This window comes from Leptonychotes weddellii, chromosome 5 (genome assembly GCF_054177405.1).
Source record: "Leptonychotes weddellii isolate Sample4059 chromosome 5, ASM5417740v2, whole genome shotgun sequence".
Lineage (NCBI taxonomy): Eukaryota > Metazoa > Chordata > Mammalia > Carnivora > Phocidae > Leptonychotes > Leptonychotes weddellii.
In genome coordinates this window covers 82864261-82880937 of record NC_138373.1, presented here as the reverse complement: position 1 = coordinate 82880937, position 16677 = coordinate 82864261, and the positions used below count along the sequence as shown (strand labels likewise).

At 37.0% G+C, this 16677-nt stretch overlaps 2 protein-coding genes across 2 annotated transcripts in view; both read right to left on the bottom strand.

Moving 5' to 3' along the window:
* The window catches only part of LOC102732130 (solute carrier organic anion transporter family member 1B3), a 104739-nt gene extending 100265 nt beyond the window's left edge, over window positions 1-4474 (bottom strand). The window contains exon 1 of the mRNA XM_081821316.1: window positions 40-4474. The gene's annotated coding sequence lies outside the window, so the exon portion shown is untranslated. The remainder of the gene's footprint in view (window positions 1-39) is intronic.
* A 94-nt stretch (window positions 4475-4568) lies between these two features.
* The window catches only part of PDE3A (phosphodiesterase 3A), a 315847-nt gene continuing 303738 nt past the window's right edge, over window positions 4569-16677 (bottom strand). The window contains exon 16 of the mRNA XM_081821315.1: window positions 4569-8659. Within this exon, the coding sequence (XP_081677441.1) occupies window positions 8418-8659 (242 nt within the window). The 3' untranslated portion in view covers window positions 4569-8417. The remainder of the gene's footprint in view (window positions 8660-16677) is intronic.

Below are 16677 nucleotides of genomic sequence, written 5' to 3'. Positions count from 1 at the left end.
GAACACAGCTTAGCTACAGAGAGATGAAGATTAACGCACCTAAGAATTCATCAGTGATCGGGAAGGGAATGCGAGCATGAGAATAGAAGCCCCCGTGAGTCCTTAGGAATCGTAGACAGGCCAATGGATGGCTCACTACAGCATGCATAGTCTGGGCACAAGCCGCTGCATTTGGAAATAAGAGGTAAGGATGCCTTCAAAACTGGATGGAGGACTTGAACTGTACAAATAACTACATCAAACATAATACCACAGAATTGTATTTATATTATACATTGTTTTCACATTGTAACATCCACACTGTTCACCTGTGACACAATTCTAATGATTTTGAGTATATGTTTACTGTAATATTTTTATATATATAATATATATGTAAATATATATACATATATAAAATCTATAAAATCAAGAGGCACTTCCAGTAATTCTGGCAAACAAGGAGCGTCACTGTAGTGTCTAAGCTAATAAACAATAAAAATAAGTACAACTTATCTAATATTTTTTCTGTACAATTTTACTTTTTACAAAATACTTATCAGCAATTAACTAAATTACTTAACAAATAATTAAGATAGGAAGATATGAAGTATTGCTGCATATATTAAGTGCAAGGTACAGGTGAAAGGAAAAGATTTATTTCAGTTGCAAAATGATCACTTAAGTCCAATGCTTCACTTTTGGGTTTTTATAAGTTGATAAATTTGGAAAGTTATTAATAAACATATTCAATTGAGAAGTGGTAAGAATTACCTTGTTAAAAACTGTCATGTGCAAATGACATCCCCTATACTGTTACTTTGGTTGGTACTTCTTTGAAAATATTGCTTTTTAGGAATACTAAATTTGGTTTGCAAGTACTCTGGTTTGCAAGTACTCAAGAAGTCAAATATTTGGGACATGCTAATTTAAACTTTCCAATGGCAGTTTTTTGTTTTGTTTTGTTTTTTGGGTTTTCGGTCAGGAAAAGGAAGAAATAATGACAATCAGAACAACTGTTCCATCGGGAATAAGAAACCCATTTTAACACCAAAAACCAAATCAAATTAACCAAATTAACTCAAACCAAAAATATTCTAGATTCAAATTACAGTTCTTTCAGTTGCACATCCTAATAGCATTATAGAAACCCAGGGAGATTCTCATTTTCATTATTTGTTTCATTTATTTGTTCTGAAAGTTTCAGAACATTTATAAAAGCACCAATTTTCATTTTGTGATTTGCATGATAAAAATCCTCAGGAAGAAATATCAGGGGGTGGGTGGGTTCAGTGATATTTATTTCCAGTGCTCATCAACTAACAAACTGTCCTTGTTGGAACAAAAAGGGTATGTATTCTTCGGTGAGAATGTATCAAGAAGTAAAGTGATACTCAAAAATGGAAAACAAAAACAAAACCACCAGTTAAGCAAAACAAAATATGGTGAAAATCCCATGCAAATATTTCACAGAGTATTAAAAAACAGTGATTTTAAAAAACAACAATGAACAAGTATATGCTAAAAGTCAGGCCAATAAACCCCACTAACAAGTAATATACAGGTATGTTAGGGTTATCATTTAAAGATAGCAACACTGTAGTATTGGTGGTTTATGCTTATAACTAGCTAAAACAAAATATGATAGGAGTTGCTTGAGCCATAAAAATAATCAGTTAACTTTTAAAAGAAGATTGATGGAAAATTCTAACAACCAACAAGTTATATACACAAATAAAACATCTCTAAACAATTACTTTTAATTTTGCATTAATCATCCAAATATTTTGCTATAATATAGGGAGTAAAATTACTAGTATAAAAAAAAAATTCCTTCCCTTCAAAAGGTACTCAAGCAGCAGTTTCCAAGCTCCAAGGGCTAATTCACATTCCAAAACATGTGTAAGTGCTGAGTGTAATAAAGGAAGTCAGGGTTGAAATATGGATCCATTAAGTCCCTTTACTCCAGAGTAACTGATAACTAAATTGGTTTGTCACAAAGATGGAGGGGTATCCCGGGGTGATCCTTCACATTTTATGTAGTGTTCACTCCCAAACCATAGCTCTACCCCCCGCCTTTTTTTTTTTTTTTTTTTAATACCACGGGCTGCACAATGAAACCAGGCATGGAGAGTTAGAACTTGGGGTGAAAGGCGTTCTTTCTCCTTATTGTGGCAGAGAAGTTCTGATTCCTTTTGCTTTACTATTTTGAGTTAGGGAAATAAAATTGAAGAGAAGCCCCACTTTTCTCCTATGAGTTTGACTTTGTTTTTTTGTGTGTTTTTGTTTTTTTTAAGAGGGAAGGGAGACCATCCTGCTACAATTTGTTTCATTTGAAAGAAGTACTTCTGACACTGAAATTTTAGTTAAGGCAGTAAAGTTTTAAAATAGTTTTTTTAAAAAATTTCATTTCTATTAATGAATTCCAAATTCCAACCTACCATTTGGTCAGTCTTGGTAGATGAAGCAGTGGGTGTGGATTATTGCCTGGTCAGTGCTTCATCTGTGAAAGTCAAGATTAATAAGATGTGATTTTCTTAGTAATGAAGATAAGTATTTGGCATTTTCAGTGTGTTACAATTTAGTAAAATATAATCTACATTAATAGACCACTTATTTTAAAAACAACCTAATCCATGATAAATTGCTGGATGATAACACATTTCTTTTTCTTGGGAAAACCCAGAAGAACTCGGGCTATAATTTGTACACTTGATCTAATTAAACTATTGGGACTAAATTTATTTTTATCTATTTCATGTACTTCTTGGACCCTCCATAAAGCATTTGCCTCCCTGAGGCATGACATACCTTAGAAAAAGAACTAAATACTCTTTCCAGTTTTCTGTTACACAATAGTTCTGATTATATCAATATATTTAACATCTCTATACCATGGAATGCCATTTTGCAAGTTTTGTTTTAGTCAAATAATTAAAAAAACAATTTTTTAAATAGCTTTGGCTCAAAAGCTTAATCAAATTTAAATATTCTTGATAGTACTTACATAGGATGTTTTAATATTACTCTCTTTGAAGCATTTTTTGATTGAATTATTTGCATGATCAAAGAACCACTTCTTGATGTGAAGCAATGAAGAAACCTTTCTGAACACAGACATGTTCAGTAGTTCTTATCAAGAAGGCGTCGGCTTGACTTCTCTTCTCTGTTCCACCACTCCTCAGGGAAGCAGAAATCCATGAATACCAATGCCTGTCAAGGCAATCAACCTCAGAAGTATAATATGGAGAAGAACTAGCTGCCCTTAGATAGGAAATTCAGGCTCTTTTTAGAACCTGAAGCATGTACCAAAAACCAATTTTGTTTTTCATCTCTATATAAGTCCACGTAGTTTACAGTCTTACTGCACTTAAACAGTTAATGGAGGATCAGTCTTTTTGAATCTGCGGATGTGAACACTGAGTTCCACCAAATAATAAAGCTTTAATGTTCAGTTTTGGATCTCCAAATGTATTTTGCAACAAAATGCCAATTCTTTTGTGTCACCATTGTTAACCTGCTGTTAGAATGGTTTTATAGTATGAACATTAAGAACACTTCAGGTGAGGTAAAAGCACCATTAGGTAAGGGAAAAGCAGCATCATTTTAACAAATGAAATGTGTGGTGATTCACAAATGCCCTACCATCCAAGGTGCATCATGGAGACTGAAAACCCTGTTCTTGTTCTCTGACCATGGATCGATCATCAGTGCTAAACATGATAAATACCATGCAAAACCTCAAGTTAAGTTATTCAATGCTCTGTTTGCAGTTTCATTAACTCAGTGCTTATAGTCTAGTTAATTTATCCCAAACTTGCTATAAGAATTTGAATATTTTCTAGAGGAACAACCTGATATGAATATAGACCTAAAACTTGCATAATTTGCTCTGATTAGAAGTTCTACGAGTAATTTAATTTTGGAATGCTCCTCATCTAAAATGGCTACTTGGTTTCCTAATCTTAAAGTGGAATTCTGTTGAACAGATTAGAAACAGACTGACAATATCGGCAAATTCAGTTTTCTTTCATGGAAAAATCATGAGAGAAATGAATGACCTAGGACAATGATCATAAGGTATTTTGTTGCTTGTTAGGAGAAAAGGTGAACAAAGGAAACTCAGTTTGGATTCAAACTATATAGATATTTTAGCTTTCAATGGTCTGGAGTTGAGCTATTAGCATTTGAAATTTTATTGATATTTTCTTTCCACGTGCAGGAGCTGATAATCTCTAGAATAAGGAGAATCTTGATTTACCCCAGACTACAAAAGTTTACAAAACTCTGTTTTACTAGAGCCTTCTGCCAGTTTGAAAAGACAGTTTATTTCCAAAGTGGCATATAAGCTAGAAAGCCATCAAGTGGGGACTCAGCATCAGGATGGAAGAGAGGACAGTAAGATCCTTACTGTGGAGTTTTCATTCTTGTTTTAGAAATATCTTAAAAGGCAAGGAGTGGAGATCCCCATACTGACAGAGAAGCACCAAAAAATACCTGCCAAAGTAGGATAGAAATGAGTTTTTGATTATTCACTTCTCATTACTCAGGAGTTGTTCATCACACAAATAGCTCACTTTTGTAAAACAGTCATTTCAAGCTTTAGACTTTATTTACGATGATAATTTTCATATCTTTATTACTTAGAAAATAATTTATATTTTTCCACCATTTAAACAAAGAATAGGCCTGAGTCTCATGCGTTTTGCACAGCTTTTACCCTCAAAGAAAGTTCTCTGGGCACGTGACAGGGGACGTCAGGAAATCGTAAATCAAGAGAGGCAGGGGACATGAGGAAATCACAATACATAGAGGTAATATGAACAGTCTGCATGTCCTACAATCCCTTTTCTTTAGTTTTACTGGGATTGCAATGGTTAGGGTTTGTTCTGGAATTCCATCAAAATGGAACACACAGAATTGGGTATTCTTTTAGAAAATGAGTATTTCCTTAAATATGAGGACATCCCTTCACTTGTCAGATGAAGACCAATACAGATCTATCCAGAGCTACTGTCTTCATCTTCTACTGAGAGCAAAACTAAGTCTTATACAAATGACAAAAAATACAATTTTATCACTTAGAAAAAAACTAAAGTGGTGTTTTCACCAAGGAAACAATATCCTAAAGGTTGGCTTAGACGGATAACTGAAAAAACATTCTATGAGCACGCTGGAAAGAACACCAATGATGCTCACAGGATACCTGGTCTTTTCCTTAACAGAAAGCGACCCCTAGCATCAAGGTCACCAGTTCCAAATTTTCCTACCATTGGTTTTATGGCTATCTATACAGTTACCCCTTTTCCTAAATGGGCTAGAAATTCCTTCATTTGAAAGACCTGAGTTTATCTAATGGCACCATTACATAGGCTCATATAAAAATGTAGTAAATGGCAACAAATACACTGGCACCACAGGGAGTAAGCTCCAGAGTTGGAAGTGAACACGGTAATATTGCTGTCACCAAGGCGGGGGTGAATATCATCAGCGGAACACATCTCTTTATGTCCCTAGGCATCCTTTGGGATGTCATGAGTGTGTATGAAAGTCTCATACTTGATCTCCATTCCTTTATTTCAATGGACTTTTAGCTTTAATAGATTGGGAATTTATTTTTGAAGAAAAAATGGTCAATCTGCCTGGACTGATGAACACAATTCTGGAATGAAGAGGTTCTAAGTGCTTTGGCCACCATTACTTCATGTATTTTAAAACAAAATAAATGAAACCAGGTAGTTTGCTAAGACCTCTACTCTGGCAGTCAGGCTGGCCCCTATTTGGGGCTTTCCAACCTTGACGAAGCTGCCAGTGTATGCTTCTAGACTCTCAACTGAACGGCTGTCATTCCACTTGCTCCACAACCATATTTTTCCTCTACTTAACAAGTGTTTTAGATATGTATGGCATTTGGAGAAAGGGAAAAGATTCATTTTGTTAAGGAATTAAATGCAAGAGGTATGTGAGCACAAATTTTTTTTCCTCCTCTCTTATTTGCAAGGGCTGGAGAACAGTTAAAGTCACTGGGGAAATAAATGTATCTGACTCACAGTAATTTTTGCAAACATGAGACACACAGGCAACACTAAGAAAATGGAAAACAACTCAGTACATCCTGAATAATGAAGACATAGTGTGAAGTCAAAAAATATGAAATTATTCTCATTATTTAAGTAGAGCCTGCATTTACTTGAGCCTTTTCATTTTTTCTTACTTAATGGGAAATTTGCTTTGAAAATGTGTTTGTTTTTGATCATATTATCTTTGCCTTGTTTGGAAAATGCCACGGGTTAATGTACAATCATTATTTTGGGAGGGAAGAATATTCATTCATGAGAAACAAAGGCATCTTTAAAATGTAAACACTCTTTTCTATGATGTCAGAGGAAATAAAAATTAGAAATCACCATCAAGGTCTCCTTAGAAGCTAAGATCATTTCAATGATGAGCAGTTGCGTACATAGTATTGAAAGAGGAATTATGACCAAAAAGTGTTGGCAAGAAATGGACACCAATCATAAAAATTCGGTATTGGTTAAGAAAGTCTTTCTCTTTGGGAGACATGGACCCCAAAATTACACAAAAGTTAGGAAAAGTTCCCAGTGAAAAAACCTTCTTTGTGGCATCCTCATTTAATTGGCATAAAATAACTGTATCAGATTATCATTTAAATTAGGATAGGTAGATAAGCGGCTGTCCATAGACCTCCGTGCAAATGAATCATCACTCTCTTACTGGGCTTGGAGATAGATACAATGTATAAAAATGGTGATTAAAATATAACTTTATAAAAATGTTTCCCTTTTCCTTTTTTTTAAAAAAAGAGTTTACTATCTACAGAAACAAAAAAATCTTATATTTACATCAAGATAACTATTCATGACAAATATAATAATATGAAATAAAATATTGAAAGTGAGTATCAACTTTTTAAATAGAGGTTTGGCTCACAGCATAAACAAGTGTAGATAAACAAAATTAAAAAAAAAAAAAGACTTTCAATAATAGGCCCAGTCCCCCCCAAATCCCTCTATAATCTTCCCTGCCAAAAGGAACAGACAACGGACCAGACTGCAGATAGAAGCCACCCCATCCCACAGCACGTGGACCACCACAACAGGGCCATCAGTGGGAACTTTGCCACGCAAAGCCAATCTCCAATAGTTGCCAAGAATCGGTCTTTCACTATGTCAACAAACACCAAACCCCGGGTTGAAATTTTCCCCCTTCATCTCTCACTATATATCCTCCCACAGTGGGTTTTTTTGTCTTTTTTCTTTCTTCTTTTTCTACCACGCATTTTGCAGCAAACTAAGACACAGGGTATCACTGTTAGAGCAATTCCCCAGGTCTTCTCTGTCAACGTTTGAGAATTCTAACCTAATTAAAAGATCTGCCTCCAGCTCCTTCTTAGGTGTTTATGTATAAAGAATGCTATCCCCTTAAAAAGGTGATTTGATCTTGGGTGAGATCACAACTCACAAACAGCTCCTATACATTCATTAGGCAAGTAGATTGGAAAATGCCGGTCTTCCAGGTTTAAGGCTGGCGATAGAGCGCCTCCAAGTGGTGCATGAGCAGTAGTACCAGTCACGTGGCCCTCTCACCAGCCTGTGAATACCCTCCCTCTGCGGAGGGATCTGTACTGAAACTGCATGGAGGAAGGCGTTTGGGACGGCGGCCTCTCAAAGACACTCCAGAATGAACTGCCTTCTGTTTGTTCAGATGTGCTGCGTCATCTGCTGCAGCTATTCTATGAACTACTAAAACCATAAAAATCTCTGCATACACACATACGTACACACAAGCACCCTTTCACTCCTCTCTCTCTCTCACACACGCACATTCACACACACACACACACAACACACACAATGTTGGCAGGATGTATAAGAATTCAAATAATGCTCTGGAACTTTCATCCGTCAGGACTAAGAGCAAAAGCTCCTTAGTTGGTAACCTACATTCACTGCACTGTTTCCCTGCTAAGCCGCACCATTGCCTTTGTGATTTGTTTTCCTTTATTTTTTCCTTTATAACTTATTATATCACAGTGACCACTATATATCTTAATATGAATGTTACTAAATTGTGGAGCCAGTAAGCCTGGCTTTCAGTGTGCATGTGCGTGTATGTGTGTGAATATGTTTTACATGTATCTACGTGCGAGCTTATATACACACACATATATATTTCTTCCTTTAAAAAAATCCTTAGAAGCTGGTGTTGCAAATGTGAAAGCTTCTCTGAGCAAGAGTTTTTAACAATGTACCTCACTGTAAAAATAAACACATAAAATGCGAAGAATCCCAAAATGCAATAGCTGTTTGCCCATCTTCTCATATTTCTACAGTGTTGTGTCTAAGTGTTGTGCTGGCTTGAAAAAGAGTCTGTGACAAGTCACTCTGTTTGGAAACACAGCTCATTGTATCCAACTGTCACTGGTTTTGCTCGGCGGTTGGGATCTCCTCTCCTCTGGGCTTCCCTTTCTCTTCCTCCTCTTCCCTGATGGCCTGGATCTGATCTGAAGAATGCTGCTGGGGGGACGGGTCCAGGGACTGATTCTCTAGGCCCGCCAACCGCTGTTCCTCTTCAATGACTTTCTTCCACATCTTGTGGTTCTGCAGGAGGTGCTGAGTTATTTGGCAGTAGATTTTCCTCCTTTTGAAAGTTTTCTTTCCTGAGAAAACACCAAATCACTTATTTGTGTGCTCAGTTATTTCTTTTCACATTATTAATAGGAGCTAGGTACCAAATGGATACGTATAGCACTGGATTTGTTTATCACAATGACATTTGCGAGAGTGGGGAAATAAGAGGAAGACCGCAACAATCAGTCATAAATCATGAAGACATACTGTGAACAGGATTCAATGTTCAGTAATGCCCAATACAAAGTTTTGCTTGCTTCTTGGTATTATTCTCAATACACTCAGATCCTCAAGACTGTTCACCTAGACCACTGGAAGAACCTCTTGTTACGTCTTTCTTCACTTTGTCAACTAATTCAACTCCCACAAGTCTACAAGATTGATTTCTTTAAAGTTGGTTTCAGTGTTATTGTTCTGCTTCATGCGGACTAAAAAATTAATGTCAAACTCCTCTCAAAGTTCTCCCACAAGAGGCACAAACCCACGTTTGCAGTCTTCCTTCTTCTACAGCCTGGCTTCTGTCTCTACTTCACTGTTCTCTCTCCTGTATATACTGTAAACTCTTCTGCTTTCAAGCTGGTACTGCCCTCTTTCTCAAATGCTCTTCTCAGTCACTGAAAGTTCACGCCCATTTATTATTTTAAGACCCAATCCGGGTTCACTGAATTCCTCCTCTAAGAAACAATCTCTCCCTCTCCCTCTCTTCTAAACTCTCATTTCACTCCATATATACTTCTCAGAGTACAGATTGCTTTCATTTTTTTTCCTTTCTCATTATCATTACCTCTTTTTCTGATCACCGTATAGCCAAAATCATTGAGTGGAAACTCTCATCCCTTTTTTAACTATGTAGTTCTAGAAAAGGTTGTCAAACTCTACTCCCCCCACCCTTCTGACAACACAGCTGTGTCGCAGTGACTGGTCAAAGGGTATATATGTGACCCAAATCAGGTCAGCTAGAGTCCTTCCCTGGGATTTTTCCCAATGGCACAGAATGAGAATGAGTAAGGGAATGGGGACTGGGGATCTTCTCTCCTCTGCTTGTTTATCTGGAATGAAGGGAACATAGAGCTGGCTATAGTTCCAGTCTCATGAAGAAAGCAAGGTTGAAGATCAGGCTGTCAGGCAGGGGACTGTGAGACGGGGCAGGTGCAAGTAAGCATGGATACTAGACAACATTAGGTTTACCTGAACCAATCATTTTCCCTTTTGTATATGCTCACTTGATTGGAGTCTTGTCACTTGTAACAAAAACATTTTCCTTGGTAATGTGCATCCTTTAGGGCACTTATCTTGTTCTCATATATTCTAGGCATTAGCCCCTCTATTAGACTCAGCTTCTTTTAGGGAGCCTTGTAAAGACCTACGTACACCTTATACAGAACGAGGCTCAGCAAATATGCTTGTAATAGATAAATTACATTGTCTTGGTGACCCAAACAGTTCATGTTTTCAACATAGAAGTACTGAAGCCAATTTTCACAGAATTGCATCTCTTGGTTGAGGAAGTGTGATAAAATCAATTTCAACAGAAGAAACAGAAGATATGTTAAAGAATTTGAATTGATACCATAATTCACTAGTCTTCCACTTCCTTACCTATTTATTAAGCACCTAATACGTACCAAGGTTCTGGTCATTCACTGATAGACATAATGCTTGCCAGCATGGAGTTTTTACTCTAGTGGGGAGACAGTGAAAAAGCAGGTGCAATCACACTGAGTCTTACAGAATCTTTTGAAGGTGGCAGGAGGAGAGAAAAAGGACTCAGCTGAGAGGATATGGCATGATGATGGTGGCTTGGGATGGGGTGAAGGTAATGGAAATGAAGAGAATTTGATAAATGTGAGATACATTTGTGAGGTTTAATCAACAGGACTTTGGCAACTGATTAGATGTAGGGAAAAAAGAAGAGGGAGAAATCAAGTTTAAAAAAAGAGCTACTCTATGGCCCAGCAAATGCACTACTAAGTATTTACCCAAAGGATAACAAACATAGTGATTTGTAGGGGCACATGCACCCCAATGTTTATAGCAGCAATGTCCATGACTGCCAAAATATGGAAAGAGCCCAAATGTCCCAAATGACAGATGAATGGATAAAGATGTGGTGTATATGTACAATGGAATATTACTCAGCCATCAAAAGGAGTGAAATCCTACCATTTGCAATGACGTGGATGGAACTAGAGGGCATTACACTAAGCAAAATAAGTCAGTCAGAAAAAGACAAATACCATACGATTTCACTCATATGTGGAATTTAAGAAACAAAACAGATGAACATAGGGGAAGGGAGGGAAAAAAAATAAGATGAAAATTGAGACAGAGGTAAACCATAAGAGATGCTGGACTCTAGGAAACAAACTGAGGGTTGCTGGATGGCAGGTGGGTGGGGGATGGGGTAACTGCGTGATGGGCATTAAGGAGGGCACTTGACGTAATGAGCACTTTGTGTTATATGCAACTAATGAATCACTAAATTCTACCTCTGAAACTAATAAAAAACAAAACAAAACAAAACAAAAACCCTGAGCTGTCTGGCCTGAGGTGTTGAGTAGCTGGTATTAAGATGTACTGAGAAAGGCAACGTTAGGTGAGGAGATTTGAGGGGGACGCTGAACATGAAATATCTGGGAGACCTTCAAGGGCACGGGTAAAGTAGGCAGCTCATCTTGAGCTTAGAAAAGGGTCTGTTCATGGCCAGAATATAACTCTTAGTACCTTTATCTGAGTGACCATTTTAGACTTAGGCCAAGAATTTAGAAAATAGGCTAAGATCCCCTCTTAGACTGTAAACTTCCCTATGGACAGAAACCTGTTCCTCCTTTTGTATGTATATTCACAAAGCTCCAGACTTCAGTAAGTATTCAGTAGGATTTTACTAGATGAATCATGTTCTCCCTAGTCTCTGCTCCACAGTTGCAAGTAAATGGTGAAGTGTTGATATGTCATAAAAATGACAATGATATGGAAAAGTGGTCCACAGGATATTCTGATCTAATTGAGACTACATTAAGAGTTAATAATACAGATTACCAGGATGGTCAGCAGGGATATTTGGGTTTACTTAATGAAGTAGCAATGATTCACAATGTATAATCTGGGGGAGGAGGAGGAAGAAAAAAAAGAAGAAAAAATAGTAACAATGAGAAAAAAAATCTGTTTGCTATAAGGGGTGCCAAAGGAACTAGATCTCTTGGAAGACATCCACCAAAATTTTTATGGAAGTACTAGTGATTCCTTCCACAGTTTTATTATAATATACTACAAAAATTTCTTGCATTTTATAGGATAAGATCGATTTAAAAATACAGATCAAATAAAAGGACATTAAATTCAATTATCCTGAATTACTTTTGAACCATACAGACACATAACGAAATCATTAAGTTGAATAAATGCCAGAGGGAATGGATACAGGCAGAGTCATAAGCAAAAATTTAAAAAACAATTTACTGTATTCGTTATTTTATTTATGAGATAAACCCATCAATCAAACTTATATTGACCACCTATTAATTGACAAGCAATTTTCTGGATGCTACAGACACAAAGACTGATTAGTCCAAGAGCTTGCCTTGGAGCTTGCAGTTTATAGGGAAGAGAGCAAAGAAGACAAAAAACGAAATACACATGCTGTATTTGTGTTTTATGACAATGTACGCATGTGATCAAGATGGTATGAATGTTCCCCTCACCTTGACTAAACTTTAGACTGGTTTCTTCCAGATTATAGTTCTCTGACTTCCCTTTCCTTATAGCATTTACTTTATAAGAGTTGAAAGTGCAAATACCTTCTCTGCTCCTTTGTAATACAGATAAATCTTCTCCCAGCTTCTAGCCAGTTTTATAACCCAGGAACATCTTTCTCAAGTACCTGGGTGTGATTCTTTTGAAATTAAATCATTGAGAAAAACAGGGTCCCTAACTTCCAGTCTCCATGGGAGGGTAAGTGCCCAACTTCAACAAGTACCAATTAGCAAACAGATGGCTCAATCACATTGACAAACTTCCCTCTAAGGTCCTATAGTTCTTTTTCAATAGCTCAGGCTAGTGCTTAAAAATTCTCCTGCCTTAGTTTCAATAGAGTTGAGTTTAATATCTCTTCCTTATTGCAATAATCTTGAATAAAGTCTTTTTTGACATTTTTAATAAGTGTGCAGTGCAATTTCTTTCTGAGACATCAAACCATGGCAACACACATGACTCGATCTGCAAGGAAATGGGTAAGATTTTTTTCAAGGGATAGCACACCTGAGGTGAGATGTAAGTCTTGAGAATTAAACACACTGGGTGAAGAAGTTGTGGGCAGCATCCCAGGCAGAGTGAGAGGCATGTATACAGACAGAAGGTGATGGGGTCCTGGAGCATGACATCAATTTCTTCATTTGAAAGTTTCTTAATAAGGATACACACACACACACACACACAAAATTTAAAGAAATCTGAATTATTTCTATAAAAATCAGTGAGATATATTACTACTACATTAGATTTTTTTTATTAGAGAGAGGGAAGGAGGGGCAGAGGGAGAGAGAGAATCAGGACTCGATCCCATGACCCTGAGATCATTACCTGTGCTAAAATCAAGAGTCAGACGCTCAACCGAGCCACCCAGATGCCCCTATATTAGATTTTTAAAAGCACATTTATAAAATTCTTCTTCTACCAAAGCCATCTACTTGCCTATTTCTACTTTGTTTTTATTGTAGTTAGTACAAATCAGTTTGTTGAGAAATTTTTAAATGTTAATATACTTTTTTTTTAAAAGATTTTATTTATTTATTTGACAGAAAGAGACACAGCAAGAGAGGGAACACAAGCAGGGGGAGTGGGAGAGGGAGAAACAGGCTTCCCGCGGAGCAGGGAGCCTGATGCAGGGCTCGATCCCAGGACCCTGGGATCATGACCTAAGCTGAAGGCAGACGCTTAACGACTGAGCCACCCAGGTGCACCTAAATGTTAATATACGTTTTAACCTATACTTTGAATCAAGAGAGTTCCACATGAGCACTGGCTAAAGGATAGATTTGAATCATGGTGATAGAAGAAATGCTACTACTCAAGGTGATTACTCCATCTGAATGTCATACACATTCATGGCAGTGTATTCATAGGGAAGAGGTAACAAAAGCTCAATTTTTCTCTTTTTCCTTTCAGGGCAGCCCCCATGAGAACAGCTGTTCTCTTATTAATGCTGTTAAATGTTAGCAATAAACCTCTCTGGAATTAAACTGAATAAGGTGACGTAGAAGAAAGTTTGTACCAAATAAATTTGCGTAGATTAGAGTCTGCAGGTGGTCTAAAACATGCCTGTATTGGGAGCCAAATTGTTCAGCACTGGAACCTTTTGAAATGAGAACAAAGAGCCTTTCATTGCTCAAATTCTAAATGCAGCTTAGTACTTCATTAGAAACCTCTTAGTTCGCTGTAGGAATCTTTCAGATTTAATTATGAGGTTGGGAAAAAGCCTTCTTTCCCTAGGATACCATATTGAAACATTTAATTCTGTGTTTCCTGGGAGAGCTCCAAGTTTCACAAATTGCTGAAATTATCAGTGCATGTTTAATCTAAATTTTTTCTGAAATCTAAGTTTGAGGCTAAATCAAGTTAACCATCTCAGTCAATATGATTATGAAATTAAAATTACTAGGATTCTACAGCAGTAGAGTTTGGAGAGCTAGGTTTGGAGAGCAACGTATCTGAATCTGGAAGTCAGTATGGCAACTTAACCCTACAGAACGAAAAGTAATTGAATATCTGGTTGTTGCGCTTGCTGCTAAAGCCAACGTTGACAAGTTGAGCCTGTTCAGTCTCCTGCCCTGTGTTCTTCGATTCTTGATGCCTGTATTATGTGTGTGTTTTTTCAGTGTGTTTGAGTTCAAATAGCAATCAGTAAGGGCCCATGGGAACAAAGCTCTTCCAAGAGGCTAAGCCTACAACACTTTCCAATGTCACTCAGTGGAAACAACAACAACTGTCCTGTCCTTAGACAGCAAACTACCGACTCTTTGAAATGAAAACAAAAGAAAGAGAGAAAGAAAGAAAGAAAGAAAGAAAGAAAGAAAGAAAGGAAGGGAGGGAGGGAAAGAGAGAAAGAGAGAAAAAGAGAGAGAGAGAGAGAGAGAAAGAAAGAAAGAAAGAAAGAAAGAAAGAAAGAAAGAAAGAAAGAAAGAAAGAAAGAAAAAGAAAAGGAGAAAACCAATACATATTTATTAAATGAACAAGTGAAAACATAAGCCATGAATCCCAATCTTGGCTCCAATCTCTGAATCTCAGGATCAGCCCCAAATTGCTAATGGGAACATTTTTATAAGCACCAGAGATATAAAATACAGTTACTTTGATAATAGAATATTGAAGGAAAACAACTTTTGACTTTCCCCTCATTCTGTACCCAAGTTAATATATAGGACAGAACTTAGGCAAAAATTTGGCCTAGAACCAAATTTGCAAAAACCTCATCAGTTTATACTTAATAAAGATCTCCCTATCTCTGTTTTGTAAGCTTACAACAGAGTACTTATATGAGGGCAAAAATGGGCCAATACCCACATTAGACTGTATTTACTGGATGGCTGAGATGAAATGAGTCATGAATTTTCCTGACTGTGCTAAAAAACAGGAACAGATGATCAGAATGTCTCTCTTTGGGGTAATATTTCGGGTAAGCACTTTGAAAACAATTACGACTGTACTTTCTTTCTGAAGGCAGATGTAAACCACATACTATGTTTTCGTGAACACAAGAATAGTATTTGTGCAATAGCACTGTAAGGGTTATGGGTTTTACTAATTACGCTGTTTGGGTCTCCTCCCTGTGACAGGAGAAATAGCAGAGAATATTTCAAGACGAGAAGAAAAATAATCTCTTTTTATAGTCAGGTTAGTTCAAATGGATTAGTTTGGCTACATGATGTGCTCCAAATCAATGACCAGATGGAAACACTTTTCATCGTCTTTAATGTGACTACTCTGTCTGGTTCAAAGCCATAATCCTTTCTCACTTGGGTAATTTCAACAGCCTCTTAACTTATTACCCTCATTCTACCCCACACTCAAGAGTATTCTCAATACAGCAACTGAGGCAACCTATTTAAAATATAAGCTCAATCAGCTAACTCTTCTGTGCAAAATCACTGATGGCTTCCCACCTTACTCAGAGCCCCACCTTCAAACCCTATATCATCTGGCTCCCCACCGCCTCTCTCCTGCTGCTCCATCACCCCCTTTCCTCTGTCTCAGCTACTCCAGCCCTCCCCATGCTTCTTGAACACCCAGCCAATGCCCACCTCAGGACATTTATATGGTTTGCTTTTCTCTCTCCTTGGCATGCTTTTTCCATCTATACTTCCATGGATCATTCCCCCACTTCTTCCCCCACTTCTTTCAGTCTTTTTTTTTTTTTAATCTTTTTTTATTTAGACCATCTGTGGCTACCTTATCTAAAATTTTAACCTTTCTCTGCAATATTTCATATCCCTCTTCCTTTTTTTTTTTTTAACTCTAGCATTTATCAGTACCTCACATGTTAGAGACCTACTGATTTGTCTTGCTTAGTGTCTACTGGAAAAAAAGTCTAAATAGGCAAGGATTTATTTATATTTTGTCTGATTTGTTCATGGCTCTATCTTCAGTACTTGGAAGAATGCCTGGCACAAAGTAGATGCTTAATAAATATTTGTTACATGAATGGGTGATAATTACCTCTTACTGCTTCACATGGCCTTCCTCCAACTAAGCCAACAAAAGTCTATGGTTGCTCTAGATGGTATCTGAAATTCCTTTCATCTCTAAATCATTAAGATACCCTGAAGAACAGGTTTCAACTGCTTAATTTCTCTTTACTTCTTAACAGGGGCTGTATCTTTGTATGAATGTGGTATTATAATAGATTCCATTATCTGTAACTTCTAGGGTTATGATATTAGGGAAGGGAGGTTATACACAATCAGATGAAGATGATATCTGGACACAAACTATGTAATTCATGAGAAGCATAAAATTTATCTGACCTATGTTAAAAAAAATCTTAGGAAAAATA